Source organism: Carassius carassius, chromosome 28, assembly GCF_963082965.1.
Source record: "Carassius carassius chromosome 28, fCarCar2.1, whole genome shotgun sequence".
NCBI classification, from domain to species: domain Eukaryota; kingdom Metazoa; phylum Chordata; class Actinopteri; order Cypriniformes; family Cyprinidae; genus Carassius; species Carassius carassius.
This window is the reverse complement of record NC_081782.1, coordinates 8,002,787-8,026,686: the sequence shown is the minus strand read 5'-3', so window position 1 is coordinate 8,026,686 and position 23,900 is coordinate 8,002,787. Positions and strand designations below refer to the sequence as shown.

General features: G+C 35.8%; 1 protein-coding gene across 1 annotated transcript in view; it reads right to left on the bottom strand.

Moving 5' to 3' along the window:
• Window positions 1-23,900, bottom strand: part of LOC132107843 (FRAS1-related extracellular matrix protein 2-like) — a 72,159-nt gene that overhangs the window by 36,467 nt on the left and 11,792 nt on the right. Inside the window, exon 3 of the mRNA XM_059514138.1 lies at window positions 316-462. Coding sequence (XP_059370121.1) covers window positions 316-462 — 147 coding nt within the window. The remainder of the gene's footprint in view (window positions 1-315; window positions 463-23,900) is intronic.

Genomic DNA, 23,900 nt, shown 5'->3' with positions numbered 1-23,900 from the left:
TTTTTCTGCTGACCGTGGAAACTCGACTGCCAATTGAATAATATGTAGGTTGCTGATTTTTATTTCTACTGTTATGAGTCATAAAAACTAGTATTATCAGTGTGTATGTAGGCGGAAGCATAACAAAGTCTTGCAAATCAAGCAACCAAATCGGATGACATGAGGAGCAACAGCAAGAGCCTGAAAAAGCCACGTTATAAAGAGATTCAAATCAGCAAATTAGAGGTCACGGTTATTTACCACTACAGAGAGGCTTAATAAAATGTTATCAGTAGTGCATGATGGAAAATTAAGCACTCTCTTAACATCACTTACTAACAAATGAAGTTTCACCAAGGTAACCTCTGCGTCTCAAGACGACCTCCAGAAACTTGCTCTCCTCATCCACCTGGTAGTACTCTTTCTCCAGGGAGATCCAAGCCCAGTTTAGTCGGAAATTTTGGTTTTTCAGCTTGTTGCCCCCTACAGAGCAAACAGAAGAAACATTTTGAAAATAGACTCAGGTATATATTAGTATCAAAGGTGCAGTGATGATTTGAATAGAACTGTTTGCTGTGTATTGATTGTATCAATCCATGTACAAACGTGCAAAAGTTAGACATCGCTCTATGCATTTTTTTTTTGTCAGAAGTATGCTAAGGCTTTTTCTTTGAAGTAATAGCCTTAATATGGCCCACTGAGGTTTAATGGAGCTGACTCCTCCAATTCATACGGGGTACCTTATTCATCTCAACAAGAACAGTGTGATATCAGTCAAAAACTTTGATGCAGCGGTGAGGCGAGGGGAAGCGCAGGTCTAATTGCTTCTTTTCTAATTAAAATAAAAAAGGATTGTCTGCTTTCTATCTGTGTTCGTTTGTTTTATCGTCAGCGTTTGAAGTGGGATTCAAAGTGAGGGCTCACTCCTGGAGGGCATCCCTACCAGTTAAAATCTGCACACACAGACATCAAACACACACAAACACGGCTTTCTTGCCCATCTAGGGATGCAAATACTGGAAAAGTGCAATATGTCTAGTCCATCTATGCTCAATTAAATATTCAGAATTCAGATACAATTATGTAAATACAGGATAGGGTTTAATAAAATCTAAATTGGAATTGTGTGGCTTTTGACCTTTCTGGTAAGCTTTGGGAACCATTTTATGCACAGAATGTGGGACACAACTATTATACAAAATAACAACCTATAATATAAAATGCAATATGTCTACACAATCTATGTTAAATATTCACAATTCAGGCATAATTATGCAAATACAAGATATGGTTTAATAAAATCTAAATTGGAATTTTGTGTCATTTTGACCTTGTCTTTAAGCTTTGGTATCCGTTTTATGCACAGATGGCAGAAAGCGGCATCCTATTTTTCTCAAGGCTTATTTTACAAAAGCACAAAGATTTGTTTTTATTGTGAATGTAAACAAATAAAGGCAAACCTTTTACAATTCCAATCATATTTATGACTAAAAGGAGTAATTGCTTCCACTGTTAGAAGGAAATAATTCAAGTGATTGTGCCGCATGCACGCACATAGTTGACAATGCAGCCTGTTCATTATCTTAATATAATACAGTCAGTCAAACATATGGAAAAAAACACACTGCTCAGTTTCAATATGTAGTAACATCTGTGCCGTTAAGGGTAATCACTGTACCAGGGTGATGTTATGCAAAACATTTTGTTTAACATAGATATAGGAAAGTGAGTGAAGTACATAGCTAATAAATACTATTTTGCCTTTGGATACATTGCAATGACAGAAACAATTGATTTTGTGCCGAATTAGAGACCCAATAATGGCTTCAGTTTTGTTTTAGTCTAAATGAATTGATTTTGTCTTGTATTGAATTGATATAGCTTTAGCTTCTTATATTTTTAATTCTTGTTATTTTCTAAATACTGTTAATTGACCATATGCACAATTACTTCCTGGTCTTAGTGAAGTGAAGTGAAGTAACATTCAGCCAAGTACGGTGACCCATACTCAGAATTTGTGCTCTGCATTTAACCCATCCGAAGTGCACACACACAGAGCAGTGAACACACACACACACACACTGTGAACACACACCCACACTGTGAACACACACCCAGAGCAGTGGGCAGCCATTTATGCTGCGGCACCCGGGGAGCAGTTGGGGGTTCAATGCCTTGCTCAAGGGCACCTAAGTCGTGGTATTGAAGGTGGAGAGAGAACTGTACATGCACTCCCCCCACCCACAATTCCTGCCGGCCCGGGACTCGAACTCACAACCTTTCGATTGGGAGTCCGACTCTCTAACCATTAGGCCACGACTTCCCTTAGATAAGTCAGCTCAGTCATTTCTGGTCAGCTGTACTTTGCCGTAAAGGGAGCACCCTTTGCTTGGTTTCTCTACATAATCCATTCACAATTTGGAGAAATGTTTTGTTTATCTAAGATGACCAAATATCCACATATACCATTTCTGGAATGACAAACACGAATTAAATATTTCCGCGTCAGAATCCATTAAATCAGGCCGCGAGTCATTGCTATGATTGACAGTGGCAATGGAATGAGTCATCTGACGAGCCGATGTTAAAATAAAGCTGTGCATTAAGTGATACAGACTATCAAAACTACTGCAGCAAGTTTGTGTTGGATAAAACTTAAATGATGTAGTTTTTTTAAATTAAATCTTAACATTTCAAAATATTCAATGCATTATTTATTTGTTTTAACTTATTTAATTTGTATGTAACTATATAGGTATTCAAATAATTCAGCATTATAGGCTGTTATGCATTATTACAGAATTACTATCTGGCCTTATGCATTTCTTTAAATGACAAGTGACTTTGTGACTTCCTGCACTTGCTATAGTGTGATAAAGTACTACATTTGTTATAATATTTATTTTATAATAAATCAAAAGACGTGAAAAAAATTAGGTGTTGAAATGGCAGCTGCAGCCAATGAGTAATTTCATTTTCATCTTAAAAAGTCTTTATTTTTCACAGAGACACGTTTTGGCACATTTCTTCATGTCATCTTCATGAATAAGAAAGTGAATCTTTAATAATGTAAATTACTAACTGCACAACACTGAGAAATAATAAATGGTTTAAATTTGTATTTTAAAAATGTTCATGAAGGTAAGAGACTGATTATCGAGAATACCATTACGATGTCGTTTAAGAGATTAGCATAACTGCCTAAACAGTTTCGATAGTGTTTATTTTTCAGCATTCAAATGTACAGTTATGTGTCTGGGTCACAGACTTTATAAAAACTGGGTACTTTCCTGGGATTACCAGACTCTGCATATAAAATTATATGTTCTTTAATAACATTAAATTGTATGTTAAATCCGCTATCATTGCAATTGTTTTGTTTTTCAGTTTCCGATGAGAATGAGGAAGGAGAGGTTTCTGTGAGAGTCTCAACCCATGTATGGCACATATAAAATGAGCTTCACCAAAAGATTACGAGCTGGATTATCTTTATCCGAAAGTTCTAAACAGCGTTTTGTGCATATGATCAATTGAAAGGATTTGTTTTGGAGTGAGGCGAACTAAAATAGCTTAGCTATGTTTACAGTGGTTAATATAATGTTTGTAAACATTTCGCATTGCCATTAGGTCTATTTCTGAATGAAATAAAAAGCGACTTAATACGTGACTAATGTTATTTTTCTCACGCTCTCTAAAATTTAGCGTAGCGTATTTTAACCATGCAACAAAACTTTTTTAATATTTTGATAAATTACTTAATTATTTTGTATTTTTACTTTTTAAACCGTTTAACTGATTTATTAATCGGTCAAAATTCTTACAGTCAGTTAACCGGTTAAAATGGACATCACTAATTTAATGTTTCTTTTTTTATTATTACAACTATAATGCCTACATTTTAAATAGTGATTAAATACTGTTTCAATTGATTACATTAGAATTTAAATATACTAAATAATAACTAAAAAAATAATCAACATTAATTCAACATTATGCAAAAAATATGACATTGCTATTGTATGACATGATTTTTAATTGCATAATACAACTGAGAAAATTAATGTTTTAAAGAAGGGAATACAGCGATATGATACATTTAAAACTCATGGTTAATTTTATGTTAGATAAAAGTTTATCTACTGATATATGTTATGTCAACATCCTGTTTCAATGGAAAATGGCAAGTTTTGCACACATACATAAACACACACACACACACAAATCTTTGTATAGCAAAGAGAAAGCTTGATCTGTATGATGGAGTCGTCCAATCAGAATTTGGCATGTATCGTTTGTCCAGCCCAGTCCAGCTGGCATGTAAAGAGAGAATAAGAGATAAAGAGGAAGTGGGAAAAGAGAAAGAGAGAGACTTCAATCTATAGGTCTGCTCTGTTCTGGCTTCTTTGTACTGAGCTATCAGTGGACTGCGGTTTGTTTGCTTTTGGCAACACTACACAGGCCATACCCAGCCCGCACTCCTCCTCTCCTTCCTCCACTGTCCAGTTGTCACGCTCTGCAAACCTGTCACGTTTAACGATCCCCATTTCCCTTTCATGCAAAGGGCAAGACGCACACGTCCAAGTGTTTTATAGTTCACATGAACGTGAATGCATGTAAAGCTGAATAGTAGCACCTGTTCTAAGTATTTTTACACCTATAATTCTCAAAAAAAAAACTTTAATCCAAACTTCTAGCATGGTCCGTAAAGAAGATTCACAAAAGAAAAGTAAAATAACTCAACAAATACCCTTTAAAAGGGTGTCGTCGCATATGTTTCACATTCTAACCTTGACAAATATGGATCAAGAAAACAACAAGACACTTTCCAATCATAAAGTTTCATTTGAAGCATTTGTGAGAGCTGCTTTTATGAACCGTAACAAGCACCGGCAGAGAAAATATCTCAAAAACTGCAAGAAAGAGAGTTTGATGAAACCCACAGTTCAAAGAAATTAACCGAGAATGACAGAAGATTCAGATCTGAGCTGAAGTACCTGGCTCACCTTCAAAGTCCGACATTTTGCAGAATAATTGGCTGTGTCAACGTGCTTTTGATGAAAGAGAATTCGAGATTCGTAGAATACAAAGATTTTTGGACTTCACCGAAGCCTGTTACACGGCGAATAAACAGGATTCACTTCACCTTTGAGGAAAGACGTGAGATGAAATGTCGTTTTGTCTCTAGAGGATTTGTTCCTCCTAATGACAAAATACGGTACTACTGTATGTCAAAGTTGCAATTCAAAACTAATCACATTCTCCTCAGTGCAAATCGAAAAGACTTTTGGTTGCACACAATGAACTCAGTCTCCTTGGAGGTTTGTATGGGAGTTGTTTTGCGAGCGGGAGAGATCAGGCGGCAAGTTCATATGCTATAGAAAGTTTATTCAGTTAAACATTCAATAGTGTGTCTATCAGTTTGAAAAAACAAATAAATCCAACATGTTCATTCACTCAGCCTTATCTGCAAGGGACCTTCAAAGAGCATTTTCAGAGGCAATCTCATGCACAACACATGTTTACCACATAAAGACCACCTCAAGCTTTGTTTTTTATGCACATGCAATATGATAAGTTATGTTCAACCAACATACGGTAGGCCTACCATTGTTCTAGGTCCGGCCCACAGTTCAGGTATTGGAGGCGAGATTGCGTTTCAGATGAATAAACCCACTTCAAAGAGTTCAAGGAAAACCTCCCAGTTAATCTACAACCGAAGGTTAAGATTGCTGAGCAGGGGTTTTGTTAACACCAATGTTTTCTCAAGGTCCTCCTTTCTAGGTCTCAGTCTAATGCTTTTTCCCGAACCCCCTTTGTAAAGTGCAGGCAGGCACTACCCACTGCTTTGAAAAACAGCTTAAAATTATTTTCACCCTCCCCCCCATTTCTCTTTGATGCTATGTTGTTTCCTGAAAGCAATATGTTAAGAAAACTAAATTACTAATTTAATTTAAAACAAGCAAACTTTATATCACCTTGTTAAAACACTCACAGTTGCTGACACTGTATCCTTTTACTTCTTATTCAGCAAATTTTGGGCGATATAAAAATTCATATTAATTAATTAATTAATTTAATTCAATTCAATTGAATTCAATTCAATTTGAGACCAATCACACTTTATATCACCTTGTTAAAAAACTCATGGACAATAAGTGCTGACACTATCTTTTTACCTCTTATGCTTCATATTTTTGGGGGAAAAATTAAATTAATTAGAATTAAATTAAATTAAAATTCCCCATATACATGTAATGGTTTTTAAAATCAAAAATCTAAATCATAATCTAAGTCACAACCTAACGGTAGTAGCAACAATTCTTGTCTTTCGTATTGCGATGTACAACAGAGTGAAACAAACTGTTATAATGGAAATAAATGGACTTGGTTCATTTAACCTGTTTGTGATTGGATGGAAGCAGATCTGAATGTGCGTCAGTGATTGATTGCAAGAAACTTTTGGGATTTAAGCAGACTAAATGATTAGAGAAGTCTGGCATACTTCATTCTGATGACATTTTAATTAAAAATTACAATCAAAATTACAAACTTTGATTAAAAAAAAAACAGTAATGTAAATATATGCAATAATGAAATGCATATGCAAGATCAATAAGATATACAGGGTGAGCTTCCATTTCATGAACAACTGCTCATCACTTTATGCATTACAGAAATGATGTAACAAGCTCCTCTGTGTACAGTTAATATAGATTTAGTAATCACTACAGGCCTAACAGAGCATGTCTTGTCTCTCACCAGAACATAATAAGCATGACATCGGCTTTTGATGGACAGATTTGTTATGAATGAGACCGAAGGCTCTGCTAAGCCTGAGCTGTGCCAACTCTGTGCCCCCTGTCTCCTCCGTAAGCACAGAGTCTGCAGACTGCCCTTATTTGGTCACCGAGAAGAGCGAGGGGCCCACGGTGCCCTCCATCAGACAAACCTGCCACTGCCGAACACTGAGCTGTCTGTGCCTAAACAACTTGGAGCAAAATGGAAAGTCTGTGGCTACCATTATAGAAAATAAATAAAACCCAATTTTCCTGTTTTTTCATTACTTTCATTTTGCTTTCTTTACTTTTTAAGGTAATTACAAAATTCTTAAATTCTATTTTAATATATTTTTTTTATATAATTGAATCCTGTGATGAATTCATTAATTAGCAGCCTTCACTCCAGTCCTCAGTGTCACATGATCATCAATAAATCATTCCAATTTGTTAAATGGTGCTCAAGAATTTTTTCTATTATTATTAATACTATTATTATATCAATGCTAAAATCAGTAGTGCTGTTTAATATTTTTGTGTAAACTGTGTTATATATACACACAGTATATATATTGTGTTCAATTGAATTATTATGAAATGTAATAATTAACATATTAAAAGGGTATTTTGCTCTGGATAAAAACACAGGAATAGGAGAAGCAGATGAGATATTAAATAGATGTAATTTATCATTTTTCCAAAATGCGTCACTCTTTCCCCCTTAGTGCCTATTTATTTCATTTTGATTCTACATTGCAAAGCAGGGTTGTTGTGGAAACCATTCTGATGCTCACTTCCTGGGTCACAAAAGCAGGATTCCCATGCACTCTTGTGAGGAGGAGCTGGCTGGAATTCACTGAAGTCAGCGCGGCTCGTTTACGTGTGTTTCAAGCAGACAGGGAGTGAGAAATCAAGAGTGTTTGTGGCTAAAGGTCAACCTGAGCCTCGGGAGTTGCACCATGCTCTAGTAACTGCATTTGCAATCGCCGCTGAGGTCAGTTCTCTTACACATCGCCTTAAATCCCCTGCCATCCCAAGTTCCCAACCCCCCATACACACAGACCAACGGAGGAAGTGCCTTAAAATACCTTGCTTGTCTTTTCATTGCAAAATACCTTTCACTACTTACCTTTTCAAATGGAAAAAGAACTCTCTAAGAGGCTGTAGAAGCTTCTAAAAGTACTAAATCCTGTAAGAGTCTAGAACGACAGACTGTCAGTAAAAGCTTCTCACCAATAAAGCCTGTCTGCAGCTGTTCCTCACGTCTCAGCTGTCAGCTGTGCAAGGTGTTTTAACATTCTTTAAACATTTTAAAGGACAAATCTGCAGTGCACTTCCTTCGTTTAGTGCATTGCATTTGCGGGTATCGCTGTGCATGCACTCTGCTATCACACCGGGCAGGGGGATTTATGAAGGTCAGTGTTCACTATATGCCTGGATAACACTGGCACACAAAAACTAAATCCTGTAATTTGGAGTCTAATCCTATTAGCAATATTTCCTTCACACAAGTTCATGCTAGACTCAAAACAGTCCCTTTCTCAGGTATATGAAATTAGCATGATTTATAGACAAAACTGTTGAAGCAAGCAAAAGTGGTGCTAGAGCATAAAAACTCACTTTGTGCATGACTGCTATAACGATTACAAATATAAAAATAATTAATAATGTAACAATTCAATTATTTATTCATTAGTCAATCATTATTTTATTACTACAATTATTATTAAAATAAATTACTATTGGATGGATGGATGGATGGATGGATGGATATATATATTATCTATATGCCACAAAACCATAGACTAAGTGGAAGAAACGTTCTCTCTCCCTTCCCTGTGATCTCCTTTAAAGGCAGAGAAAGGCAGAATGTCATTCCAAAGCACCAAGGTCGGGTCTTATCCCTGACCACTGCTCATTAAAAAAAGAGGATTAGAGCACAGACTTGGATGGACACAAGATTATTAAACAGTGCTTTCTTTCACTGCTTTTTGATTGAATGGCCCACTCTGAAGCAGTTTCTGTGGGATCAAGCAAGTGTTTGAATACAAGTAAGCGATATTAGGTGTAATCCACATTATTGAGCCTCTTCTAATGTAAACTCTCCTCCTCCAAAAAAAAAAATTCTCTCCTTTTTTCAGTTTTAGGATAGATAACATAACCTCTCGAGGATAATCCAACCCTTTTCTATATCTATAGCAAGAAATAGTTTAGCAATTAATAGCAGAAATTTATTCCCAATCCCTTTGTCTTTTAAAAGTGGACATCATTGTATTCATAACTCGCTGTAATGCCACTGCGGATCCACTTTTTGGCTAATGGAAAACTGCCGCAGAAATAGAACAAGGGAATTATCTTGCAGTCTGAATAACCGGTTCATGATGAGAGACTTCAAAAACATTCATTTATGTCCTTGTGTAGCTATTATATCTATAGGAAAGTCCTCTCCACCCACTGAGTAGTTTAATTACCACCTTTGTTGTGATGTTAAGATCAGGAATTCATGGTGGCACTGGAAACAACAACAAAGTGTAGTCTTTTAGCATGGCAGAACCTCATGTGCACACATAAAGGTCACTGACGATTAAATATTGAAAGTAGCAATTATGCACAGCCTCTGCACACTCAAAAAGGACATCTCTACTAAGGTGACATTAATCAAAGGCTTCAGAAATACTGCGAGCTGATACTGGTGTGTCACCAAAGCATGACATGGACATTTTAGCAGGTTGATGTTATTACTACCTGACCCAGTGGAGGACACAGTTTCTTTTGTAAGCGGAAAAAAATGAAATTAAATAAAATAAATAAATAAATATATATATACATGATTTTTTCCATTTTCAAATTAAATAAAATTGAAATTTAATTTATGAAATTCAGTTTAATTGCTACACTGCCAATGTTTCATCAATATGCCCCTAAAGTTAAAAATGTGTTATTACAGAAGTCACGCATGGTAGCATGTCATTTCAAGTTTTGCAAAGTCTACACTAACATGTCAACTGGTTGAAAGAACCAAAGAAATGCCTTTCTTACTTAGATTTTTTGTCTTGTTTCCAGCCAAAATATCTAAAAACACCAATAGGGTAAGCAAAACAATCTTAATTCAAACAAAACACTGTATTAATTTGCTTACTCCATTGGCATATTCGTTTGCTTCTTTCAAGCAAAAACTTTAATTTTGACTTATTTTTTCTGAAAACTAGACAATAAATGTTACTTGTTTAGAAAATCCTTCTTGATTTAGTAATTCTTCTATATTTTGGCTGGAAACAAGAAAAAAAATCAAAGTGAGTATAAAACATTTTTTGTTGTGTACTAAACTAACTAAACTCCTGTAAACTTACTGTACTAAACTCCTTATTGTCGAACCGGTGCAAATCTTAACAGGACTTGAAGAGGAGGCGGTAAAGGGGTCAGAGTGAGAACACTAGATGCAGAAAGGAAAAAACAACACAGGCATATTACGATTCAGGATGAGAGGGATGTGACAATGAGAGCAGGACTGTGGTTTTTCTTGACCCCTCAATGCCCAGTGTTTGCCGGCTCATCAGACGGAATAATGACAGCTTGTTTGCTGAATGGCTTCAGCACAAGGACACGGCGAGTAAATCTGGGCCCCCTGACTGTGGAGCTTCATGCTAATAGCTCTCAGGTTGTTTGTTGTGAGCCTATTCTCCCCTCTGGGAGAGTTCCAACTGAGCCGCCTCTTTTGGAAGGACATGTTTGAACAGCATTAGTCACTTGTTAATTTTTTGAGTGGTTGGACAAAAATCTTTTCTCAAAAAGAAGGATCTCTCCTGCAAATTCATGCAGAGAGAGAATGCCAATTTGTGCCGCCTGAAACAACTGCTTTCGACCTGTCAAAAAGGTACATGGGGAATTACTGGACTGCCTGTGGTGATGTTTCTTAACTTAAACTAGCTACTGGAAAGAAGCTCAGATTTTAAAGTTGTTCTATATGAAACTGGACAGCTTATGAAATAAATTTACATTTTGGGAAGACAAAAACAGAAAATGCTTAAAAAGCACAAGATTTAAAGGGAGTTTCTGTCTTGTTGGAGTGAGTAAAATGAGGAACATTGGTATAGTTGATGGAAGATTCAATTGCATAACATGCAGAAGAGGATAATTTTTGTTAAAAAGGCAGAGTATACTGGAGTAACAGTACTTCCTGAAATCAATAATGTAGAGGCAGCTAGTGCTTTTCATAAGTGTGGAAACTTAAGATGCTTTAGGTACATTGCCATCCAAAAATCACAGTAAAGACATTTACAGCTGATCTCAATGAATTAGAATGTCATGGAAAAGTTCATTTATTTCAGTATTTCAGTGATCGGTGGGTTTTTGTTAAATGTGAGCCAAAATCATCACAATTACAAGAACAAAAGACTTAAACTATTTCAGTCTGTGTGCACTGAATTTATTTAATACAGAAGTTTCACAATTTGAGTTGAATTAAATGCTGTTTTTAACTTTCTATTTGTAAAAGAATGAGAAAACTGTTTTCAACATTTATAATAATACACAATGTTTCTCAAGCACAATATCAGCATATTAGAAAGATTTCTGAAGGATCATGTGATCCTGAAGACTGGAGTTATGATTCTAAAATTCAGCTTTGCCATCAAATAAATAAATTATATATTCAAATATATTAAAACAGAACACTATTTTAAATAGTTTTTAATGCATTTTTTTATCAAATAAAAGCAACTTGAAACATCAGAAATCTTGCTGAAAATCTATGGATTTACCCTATATCAAATATTTATTTACATGCATTTATTTTATTTGTATATATAAACAATACAGCAAAGCAACATTTTCCTTTGGTCAATATTTTTTTTAACTGACATGCAAATGTTTCATATTAGAGTTATCAGCTAACACTTATCTGTTAATACAAGCTGCCGTCAAACATATTTATGCTTTTAAACACTGTTCTTTCATCACAGCTAATTAAATGCAACCACTTCCCTGCTTATCAGCAAAGATGTGAATTTTCAAAGTACTGAGCAGCCAAAAGAGACTTTATTTCAAATGGCTCTATTTGGTTTTAAAGCACACCATAAAAACCCTCCAAACAAAGTGCTCTAAACAAAGTCTCCAAATGTCCATCATGTCCCTTTCGGTCTTAACTCCAGAGGCTAATAAACTTTTAAATGGGACTGACGAAGTCCGAGTTAATTCAGTATAAGCCTAGTTATTCCCTGTCTGCCATGAAACTCTATACCATTCATCTCCCTCATCCAAAGACTTTTACTTGAGCGCAAACTGAAGTCTAAAACCCTAGGATAACATCTCTGAATGTGTAATACTGTGTGGTTCCTACATACTGAAAAGAAGCAAATAAAGCTAGAAGACAAGAAGGAAGTCTGTCAAAATTATTACCATTAAGAAGAACAATGGATTGATGTAATATAATATTACACAGTGAGCATCACAGCTGAGTAGTCTGACAGATAATGTGTACACAGGCCTTAAGAGTGGCTAAAAATGAACATTGCCCTTAACTTTCCCAGTGCACAAGCGTGAAAGGCCACTACCATGTTCTGAAGTGGCATGCTGATGCATTCTGGACAGTCGGTGACCTTTTCACTGAAAAGTGGTATTAAGGGTGCCATTTCTAACTCCCCTTAGAAAGCTGTGAAAAGCAGAAGAGAAACACAGCTGGGTGGAAGAACTGACAGTCAAAAAACCTCTGAATAAGAGTAAGATACAAGACAATGTAAATTTTCAGTGATAAACAAGCAATGAAATTTGATCTGATCTTAAAATGTCACAATTAAAGATGTCCAATATTTGGCAAGGTTTATTATTATTTTTTTTTCTAAATACAGTTCAAACCTTTTAATGTATTTACTGACATATGACTTGAGAATTACTGCAATAAAAATTATAATTAAACTTTATTTGGAGTTCTACGTGTGCACAATGCACATTTCCTACTATTTAAGCCTAAAATGTTTTTTAATGTCACTTTTGGGGAGGATTTTATGATCTTTGAATAATATTGGTCTTTAAATGCATAAAGTATACTTGAAACAGTTCCACTTTATAGCATTTTCAAATATAGTTCTCTATCTTTAGTTGGACTTCAGCATTACTTCTGCACAATTAAAGAGCATTAAGCACAAAATTAGTTTTTCCACTTTATCAGACGTTAAAGGGGTCCTATTATGCTCTTTTACAAAGTCTTGATTTTGTTTTGGAAGTGTACTATAACATGCGCTCATGCTTGGTGGTTTGAAAAAACGCATTATTTTTAACATAATTTACATTATTAATTACCTTTCTCCCCAGCCTGGCACAAACGGCTCGATAAGTTCCAGGTTTGATGAAGGCCCGCCTTCCGAAAAATGAAATGTGATGTGATTGGTTAGCTGTCCCAGTGCTTTGTGATTGGGGAACAGCTTAGACAGTGTTTCAGTACTGCCACGCCCCTTGCCAAAGCTGCAAGTTCCATCTGCTTCTGTATAGTTGAGGAAAGCATCCTTTGCACTCATGGATATTGCAAGACATATTAGAGTGGTAACTAGGGTTGGGCCGATAGACGATGGCACCGTCCATCTACTGTATGATGGCTGATAGATATACCCCCCCCTACCCCTTGAAAAATAACTGCATTTACTATGCACAGATAAGTGCAATGGTAATATGTATTATGTTTATTTCAAAAATTCAGAAATTCAAAAAAGGGACTGTAAATATACATTGCTGTCAATTTTAATAGTTATTTATGAATTACTTAAAATGTTACAAAACATGAAGTACTTCGTCGTAATCTTGTCTGATGCACTCAACCAAGCATTCTAACCAGGACCTCACCCCTCCTCACCCCCCAACAATTTGAATTTACGTAGGCAGTAATTTTTTAAATAATATTCTAATGGGCTGCTTTGTGACATCACAAATCCCAGAAAACAACGCTGTAGTCCAAGCAAGCTGTTCGTTGTAGTCCTTGAAAAGGGAATTTTATAAAAAACGAAATATCTCCATTCGGAGTAGACTTTGAGACTTGTAAATTTGTAGATCTTTTCTACGCCCAAACACACTACACTGAAATTCAAAAAGTGAAAAAGCATAATAGCACCCCTTTAAGGGCCAGATTTACTAAACAAGGAAAATTAGCGTTAGAGCGCAATTCCATAAAAGCGCTGATGGGAGGGGAAAAATTCTGCGAGTGATTTACTGGCAAGGTGCATTTAAAGAACACGAAAGCAACATCTAATTTCCATAATGATCAGCGCAATCTACCAAAAGCGGCACAAATTATCGCCTGCTTTAAGACATGCCAACATGCAAACTGACAGTAAATCTGGCCCTTAGTATACCAGTTTAGTATACTAAAAGTAAAATAGCAGGGTATTTTTATAAATATGAAAATATATTTGTAGTGTACTTATCATGAAGTAAATGTCACTAGGGTACTAATTTTAACAGACAAACTGTTGTGCTTCGAATAATTTCACTGTGTAAACATTCACAGTACAGACTGGAAAAAGTATATAAATACCTAAACCGATGACTTTAAAGGGTAACTAAGCTCAAGGGTTAATTAACCTTGAGTTCAAACACTGCGACAAGATGGAAGGTGTTGATCAGATCCATTCTGACCTACAGTATAAAAACACTGCTTCTCACGTGAAACAAGTACAAAGGGTTCACAAACATCTCCTGAAGCTGTAATTGCAGCCCAATACTCTGGAGTAAAAGTCCAGGTGAAGTAATGACCCTTGAATTTAAATATCTAAATATCAATTAATCTTTGTGCTATGTAAATACATATTGTTAAACATAGGCCGTACATTTTCCCAAACAGACTAAAGCCCCAGTGACACATAAAACAGATAAATCAAGTGATTTACTTGATTTAGTAGGGCAAAAAAGGCATGTTGAAGCTTGCACATATATATAGCGCTATGAAGAAGAGCAGCGAATAGGAAAAGCAGAGCAGTTTTTACAGACTAAGGTGCTCATGCTGCTGTCCTGGGGCTTGAAGAAGCGGTCAGTGTGCGTGTCATTGATTTACAGGACGTTACACTCACAGCAAGGGCAGATTGACTTTCATCCCCTGGGATTGGGCTGCACTTGCTGATGGCTCTTTCACAATCTGCAACATGCGCTAAATCCCCTTTAGTTCCTTGTAAAACTCAAGGTTATGAGGACAGCGGCGAAAAGTGCTACAGCTTGGGCAAAGGCGTTGACTGATGATTAGACAAGTGCTAAAGACATGCAGTGTTAACGGCATCTATTGACTAATCATGAATAAATGAATAAATAAACTGACTGAATGAAGGAAAAAAGAAACTTCACTTTACTGCTGCAAAGCCTGTCCTTTCATTAGCTTTAACCCTCATGGTACTTAAAGCAGTTCAGTCACAGTGCTCATCATTCATGTTAATGAGTAATGGTGTCATCCAGAACACTAGAATTCAATTTTAAGGCATTTTCAGCTGTAGTTGAGTAACAAGTCTGGTCGTGTTGTGTCAAATATTAGTTAGTTTAGTTAGTATAAAATCTATTTCTTGAATAACACCTTGAAAATGGGAGGCAACAGTCTGGTTCTGAGTTAGCATGAAAGCAATCCTTTCTGATATGCAAATGTGAAACAATATTTACAGTAAGTTTACATGACAACAATATACTTGTAGTTTTTTCACATACAGAAGAAAAAAAAAAACGACTTAAAATGCTGCATAATGCATGCCAGGCCAGTAGTTGGCAATGCCATTTTGGTAGAGCAACACTTTTTGAACATATAATATGCATGCTGATGAAATCCCCATTTTCAAAAATGTGCTTTTTCGTAGGCAATAACGGTATTGTTTTTAAAAATCGCACTTTAAAAAACGTTTTAAGAAGTTTGCATTTTCAGGCCCTCAAGATGCCATTGTCATGTAAATAATAGGCCAAAACCCACAAAAAGTATTTAGTTTTTAGTTGAAAACTGTTTCATTTAAACGTTGTTCTTGAACGTTACTTAAAAGTGGCCAAATTTTGTTACGCATTACACTACATTGTTACGTTGAATATCTGTATCTAAAAATGTAAACTTTCAACGTTTTATTGAAAGAAACTGATTGTGTTACTCTGTTTTTATATTTAAAATTTTAACTCTTTCTCTGCCAAACACAGAATTTCCCATTATTCATGAGACAATGTTACTCTGCCAAACAGAATTTTCCGGGTTTTCATGTTTTCACTGTTATATGCTAGAGAGCGCTATTACGCATCTCCTGAATAAGTCTGGAAAGTGCTGCTCAAAAATACAGACTAGGAAAATGGAGAAACCAGCGATCTCATATGTATATGAAAAATAATGTGATCATCAACACTAACCGCAAATAAATGAAAACTGCATAATATAGAGTGAAATGTCAATCCAGAAAGTGGTAAATTCCAGTGCAAGCTTTGGGAGTATTGATGGAAGCCATCTAGCCATCCATTTGATTTTCTCAGCTTTTTGCTCAAAATGTTAATTTTTTATGAAACCTACCAACATTCAAATGTTGATAAAAAATGCTTGAAGCTAGAATAAAAAGATTTTTTTTGTTGTTGTTGGATTTTGATGTATTGCTTGTTGAGATATTTATACAACAAAATATTGTGGGGACCATGAAATTTTAGTGAAAATCATCTAAAACGCTGGTGGTGGCGGGCAACTTTTTTCAAAAACACTGACCGGGAAAGAGTTAACAAAAATGTTAACATAAAAATCACACAATAGATTAATGTGAAGAACAAACCCAAATTTAAAACTTTATTTCACCAGTAATCTTTCAGTGAACCTTTAACCTCTGCAAACTGATAACAGAGTCAATCACTGAACTTGAGAAGTCGGAACAAATCCTTCAAACCTGATATGGTGAACTGATTCATTGAAAAGATCCTATTCAAAAGAATAATTTGTTCACAAATCAGACATCTCTACTTCTCTCATTAGCACATCAATTGATGCTAAGGTGAATAAATAAATTTTTAATAACTTCGATTTCAGTCTGTTTCTCACACAAAAGTACTGCAAGGTTTCATAAGAATTTGAATATAGAGCATGAGTCATATTAACTATTTTTATGATTCCTTTGCATCCACTTCGAACCATGAAAGCCTCAGTCAACATTACAAGTCTTTAAAATTACTTCTTTTATGTTCCACACGAAAAAGCCATATAGGTTCGGCACGACATGAGGATGAGTAGTGGATGAGTAAATGATGACAGAATTTTCATTCTGGGGCGAACTAATCCTATAAGAATATCCAGAACGAAACTAAACTGTGCTTTTCTTTTCAACTGAGCACTTTTTCGGAAGAGCCACGTAACAGTAAATAGCCAGAAGTCTGAAATTAGAATTTATTTGAGGCAACAGTATGAAAGAATGGCGTGACATGGCTCAGGGCTTTAGGAAGTTGCTCATAACCACTACAAGGGATTGAGCCACTTCTCTATCTTTCATCTCCCTCTGCACTTCCTTCCAGTCATTACACAGCTCTAAAAATTCCCTTATCCCGAGGGGAGGTGGAGGCGGGGGCAGGTGGGTAGTGCTTCACAGGTCGACTCCCAGGAGAAGATGCTCAACAGCACCGGCAACTCACAACTACTTCCCCTGAAATACCACTGAACAGTGCCAGAACATACAGGGCAGCTCGGAAGCATTAGAGTGGGCAATATTTTTTATTATTCTGCAATTTTTTTTCAAGAAAAAGTTTTATAGATGTTTACACCACTGTCAAAGATCCTGCAGTCCAAAACCATCAATTCAAACACTTTTCATACTAGACAGTACAAAACTAACCTACATCTTTATAACAGTAATTTGGATGGAATATCTCACTGGTATAGTGGAAAGTGGTAACCATAAGTCTCTGACCATTAGTGAAAAAATAAAAAAATAATAAAGTAAATAAAAAAAATAAAATAAAATAATACATTAAATAAAAATTTTCTGTATAAATTTTGTTTATTTTTAATAAAAAATAAAGTGTCATCTTAAAAATAGTTATGCTACTGTCAAAGATCCGGTCATCCAAAACTAACATTTTAAATAATATTTTATACTAGACAGCACAAACAAAATATTAGACAAGATTTTCCACTGGTATAGAGGAATCTGAAAGTCTCTGACCATTAGGAATAAAATAAAATAAAAATAAAATAAACTTTTAATTATTATTATTTTTATTTATTTAATTAAATTTTATTTACATTTTATATATTTATTTCATTTTATTTTTTTATTGTAAACATTTGTAGGAAAAAGCCAAATCTCACATTTTTGTTACACCGCTGTCAAAGATCCTGCAGTCCAAGACTAATATTTCAAACACTTGATTCCATACTGGACAGCACCACACAACACCTACATCTTTATACGAGGAATTCAGACAGGATTTCATTTCTCTCCAAACTCTCAAGATGGTACAGTGTTCTGAAGGAGATGTACGCTGAGTTGAGCTATCACTTTCAGCCCATGTCAGTAAGTAGGAGGGTAAGAGAGAGCGAGGCAGGGGAGGAAGGCTTGTCAGATTCAAATCAAGACACCCAGGCCCTGTGGGAAGGGACTGCGAGATTGCAGCCTGGCCCAGGTTGTCAGCAGCTCCTCAAAAACAGAAGCAGGAAGGAGGCGGTTAGAAACCGAAGGCCTAGGGAAGAATTATGTAGCCTGATGTACAGTATTGAGTGGTAGTGCTAGGCTTAGATATGCAGAGTGACAGCATGTCTGCAGCACTGGGCCATAAGAAAGAACAGCAAACAAGGTCTTTTTGTTTGCGGGATATTACTTTTGAAAACCATGACTGAGGTCCACAGAAATAAGATGAAAGATTGGCTTTACCATACAGAGGTATTCATGTTTACAGTGCCAACAAGAAAACTGTATCCCTGACAGTGTATCATACATTGTGTCACAGTTATCATGCTGTCATTGTTACAGTCTATTTCGGTGCTTCTAGCCAATATGTTTGGAAATGTCACACTCACATTGGATATTTAACTAGTGTTGGGCAATATATTTAATATTGACAATATAACTGCAATTATTTTGCAGGCAATATAAAATTACACAAAATTTTGAATATGCTTTGATAAGGTTGATAAGAAGCATCATGTGACACTGATGACTAAGGTAATGGAGGCTGACAATTCAGTTTTGTCATTACAGGAATAAACAACATTTCAAAATATATTAAAATAAAAACAGTTCTTTTCATTTGTAATAGTATTTCACACCATTGCTGTTTTTACTGTATTTCTGATCAAATAAATGCAGCCATGGCGAGCATAAGACTTTTTTCAAAGACAAGAAGTACCAAAAATATTTTAATGATAGATTGTGTGCATGAATATAAATTAAATAAAAAAATATATATATTTTTCATCCTTTTTATCATATTATTTGTGACCCTGGACCACAAAGCCAGTCTTAAGTCGCTGGGGTATATATTTAGCAATAGTAAAAAAAGAAATACAAAAAAAACATTGTATGGGTCAATATTATATATTTTTCTTTTTTGCCAAAAATCATTAGGATATTAAGTAAAGATCATGTTCCATGAAGATATTTTGTAAATTTCCTACCGTAAATGTATCAAAACTTAATTTTTGATTAGTAATATGCTTTGCTAAGAATTCATATGGACAACTTCAAAAGCGATTTTCTCAGTATTTTGATTTTTTTGCACCCTTAGATTCCAGATTTTCAAATAGGTGTATCTCGGCCAAATACTGTCCGATCCTAATAAACCATACATCCATTGGAAAACTTATTTATTCAGCATTCAGATGATGTATAAATCTCAATTTCGAAAAAAAAAAGTACACTTAAAGGTACAGGTTGTAGGACCAGCCACGAGAGGGCACACTACCAAAACAATAACAATCACTTGGTTTGATGACGCTAAGAAGGAGCGTGGAATGATGGGATTTGTTGTCTTCTACCCAACCGCTGACGGCCATCAATCAGACGGAAAGATAAATTATGGATTTACATCCATAACAAAGCCAATGCAAAGACACAATCAGACTATCGATCAGACGCGTCCTCGCGCGGGTCTAGAGACGCGATGCCCCGCATTTGCCGTGTATGCCCCATAATACTAATCTTGTTGATTGTTATAATAGCATACGTTTTCTGTAAAGATACGAATCAAAACAACTCACCTGTCGTGCAAAACACAAGCGAGACCGGCATCTCTTTCTAGTTGAAGTTTGTTGCGAAGCTACTTCCGCAACTGTTTAGAATGGAAATTTTCTCATGATTTACAAGTAGTTGAAAACATTAGAGATATTGTTAGTAATCAGCTGGACAAAATATATAACACTAGCCTAGTGGTTTTTGGATATATTACTTCAAATATCTTATAAATTGTACCTTTAAGACACAACTGTTTTGTGGTCCATGGTCACATATGATAAAGCATATATATGTATATTTCAAAGCCCTACTCCATATTTAAATATCCAGTTTTCTCAGCAGAACAGGTCTTGAGGTGCACTGGCATGGAAAAACTGACCCAGTTTAATAGCTGGTTTTCTGTAAACTTTGATTTTGGAATGGAATGTGCAGCCTGGTAAAAACTCGTCTTCAAACCCTCCAATACAAGAGCAACATCCTGAGGGAGGGAATGACGACACTCTGAATGATCCGGTGGGGCAAGTCTGGACAGAATGGGGATAATGTGTGTCGGGCACGCAAACCCCGGCAGAGACCCTAAAACACTATTTCAGTACAAAGACAATATACAGAGAAAGGATTAGGGTTAAAATCTTGTTGACTTCACAGCTAGAATTTGACCCGGAAGACCATACCAATTTAGTTACCATATCAAGTTAATTTAAACTCCTTTTTGTCACCTGACAGTTTTAGTTATTTGGATTTGAAGTGATTTACAATCCATTCCAGTCTCCAGAAAGTCTCACCTTAGAGAATCCTAGGGTTAAATGCTTGCTTTAGGGCACAATATGACAAAGCATAACACCCCGATTCTCAAATATATATCTTTTAGCTTTAGTACCTTAGTATATCACCCCAGTGACAGCGTTGTAACTATTTTCTCAGAGTGTTTAAGTTAAATTAGGTATCACAGCATTATCATGTACATTATGAACATACAATATCAATGTTAAAGATTAAAGATTAAGATTGCTAAATAAAGCAAAGTTAGTCAAATTATAAGATAGGGGGGGAAAGAATGAATAATCACTAAATCAGTCTTAACCAATACTGCCAAATTAAACAATATCTCTAATATCTATCAAATACCTGATATGGTACCAATTTATTGTGGCGTTAACATAACCAGGTCTGCCAGCTATACATAGAACACTAACAATCAACAGTACAGTGACAGTTACACTATTTTTACAGTTCCTACTTGAGATGCACAACACAAACCCCAATGTTAAAGCATTCAATTCATGGACAGGCAAAAGAACAGATACAGATGGCATGGAGTACAAGCCGTGCTCTCATGACCCGCTAACCTCATGTATTTGTAAGCAAGCTACGCTGCTGAGAAACATAACTCCCACTCAAGAGTACTGAAGGTACTGCTGTGCAGAACAAGTGTGCAGAGGAGGACGAGGAAGCACATGTTATGGCAACAAGTGTACAGTAACTCCTATATTTCCAGAGCCTTATGTATGTTTCCAGATAGTAGATATGGAAACAGAAGAGATATTCAAATCAAACCACATTTTATTTTTCTTCAACAATGCGTCAATCCAGGAAAATAATAATGACACCCTTGTGGGCAGCAGATGTTACCTGTATGGTCTATAATCCGAGACCAGATGGTTTATGTGAATCCGTGTCTATAAAGTCAAAATCACTACTTACACAGCCTGCCGTAAAAGAAATGTGCCAAAGAGCATGCTTTTGTCTATGGCCTAAAATAGGTTGCAGCGATTTATGATTGTGCTTAACCTGTAATTATGAACGACTTTGCTCTAATCGCTGGAGGATCTGTACCACCGCTAAAGCAGCATTCAAGCCAAAGGTGGTATTTTCATTAATAATGGAATGTGAACAGATGAGAGAGTGGAAAAAATATGCTGATCTATGCACATCCTGTGCTGTGAAGATGAAGGATAAAGGCTGTTAGAGACTCTTTGACCTGAACGGTGCATGTATGAGCTTGTTGTCTTCGTAGCACCTCATGGCATGTGGTGAAACATAATCCTTCAGCTAACCTGAGATTGGAGAGAGGTTGTGCTTCAGAGATGAGCTGGAAAGAAACCCTCCACTGTCAATGGCTATGAATGAACACAAAAGTTTTGTTTTGAGCAATCAATGCTCGTGTATGGATTTGCAAGTCTACGTGACTTGAACATTCCCTTTAACAATAAAAAAATCCACTGCTCTGTTTGGTGAATTTACCCCAATGTGTTTTGTGGTTTTACGGTGATACTTGCAAACTAAAGATGCATTCAAATTTAATTGGCAATGATTGTTTTCTGTTTTTAACAGATAAAATAAGCAAAAGTATCTTTCAAACCAAGCAGATTTTTGTTGGTCAAACTGATGAATTAGTGAGACAAATCTGAACATGAGCAAAATATTTTAGAAGCGAAGTGTTTCGCTACCACACGTGACACTTCAGATCACACAGATTCTTACTGAAAGGACTGGATTTCACCAACAAAATTTTGTCTAGCAACAGTAAATATGACTGCACTAACGCAGGAGTGGGGGACATTTTTATTATCAAGGGCCTTAGGTTTTACCAAATTTTTTGATACAGATGAATGCAAAAAGTTATTTTTAAAATGCTAATTTAAACAATTCAATTTCTCTTGAAAATCTCTACATTTCCCATATCATTTTTTCTCTCTTAGCAGTAACAATTTTAAGTTGTGAGATAAAAATGTAATAATTAAAAAAAATATTATATTATATTATATTAAAGCTTTCATTTAATTATCGTTAATATTGTGTAAATATTTTTACATTAATTTCTCATTATTATATTTGTTTTCTTTATGTTTGTAAAGAGCATCAATGATATTTGTATACTTAGAAGTCTTTGTGGGACATATATTTTCTCACTATAAAAGTTTAGTTAAATGAGTTGTGGAAGCATCCATGCAAACTTGTTGTATTGTTGAATTCTTTGTCGTCTTTGTCTCGAAAAAAGAATTCTGCCATGTAAAGAAATCAGTTTTATATATATAAAATCAATCCACCGCAAATCCTATTATCAAATAAACATGAAAAGATGCTAAATTAATTCATACTCGATGTGTGTATTCCTCTACACAAATTGAGAAAACAAGCCTCCCTGGACACAATAGGTGCAAGAACAGAGACTAACAAGAAGGTAAAGTGTGAATGAGAAAGAGAGAGAGAGTAAGAAAAGACAGGAATTGAAAACAAAGAGCAAGGTGCAGGCGGGAATTTGTCAGTGGGGACGTCTCCTCCGCTGACTGACTGAGTGGATTAGAGGTTGGAGGCAGACAGCTCTTCTAAAGCTCCACAAACAACCCACAGGCAGTGCTAGAACTTGTGTGTGCTCAGGCAAGCTCAATTTACCGGGAAGGAGGAGAAGAATCAGAGGGCAAAATGAAAGGGAGGGGTTAAGGTGGCTGCACAGAACAATGAAGTGAACAAACATGCCAAAAAATGGCCCCTGGGCCTCTATGTCCATCTACAAAACAAAAACCAGACAAGGTACTGTATCTTTATCCACGCTGTCTCCATAGCCTGACCAGTGGTGAGGGGAAGCTGTACAGACAAAGGTGAGAGGGTTTTCTGAAGCACAAGGAACCACTCTCAGTTCATCTCAAATCAGCAACCTGGCAGGTCTCACAAATTACGGCCACTTTTGTCTCCAATTCCATGGCTTAATACCATTTAAAAAAAAAAAAAAAGCTTAGCAGCTTCCTTTATTCAAACAAATGCAAAGGTGTGGTAAAGAATGTTGTGCCTGATGGAGAGAGTATTATTTATCAAAAATGAGAAGGTCAGACAAAGTCAAGACTTTGTTGCCTGCCTCAAATACATTAAATGAGCCACTAGACTATTTGAGAGGCCAGACAAACATTTCACAAAACTTCACTGAGGATTTCATGAGGTGCCTTCAGGTAAGTGTGCTATTTTCCAAGTTTATTTGGCAACATGACAAGTCATACTCTCTGTTCTT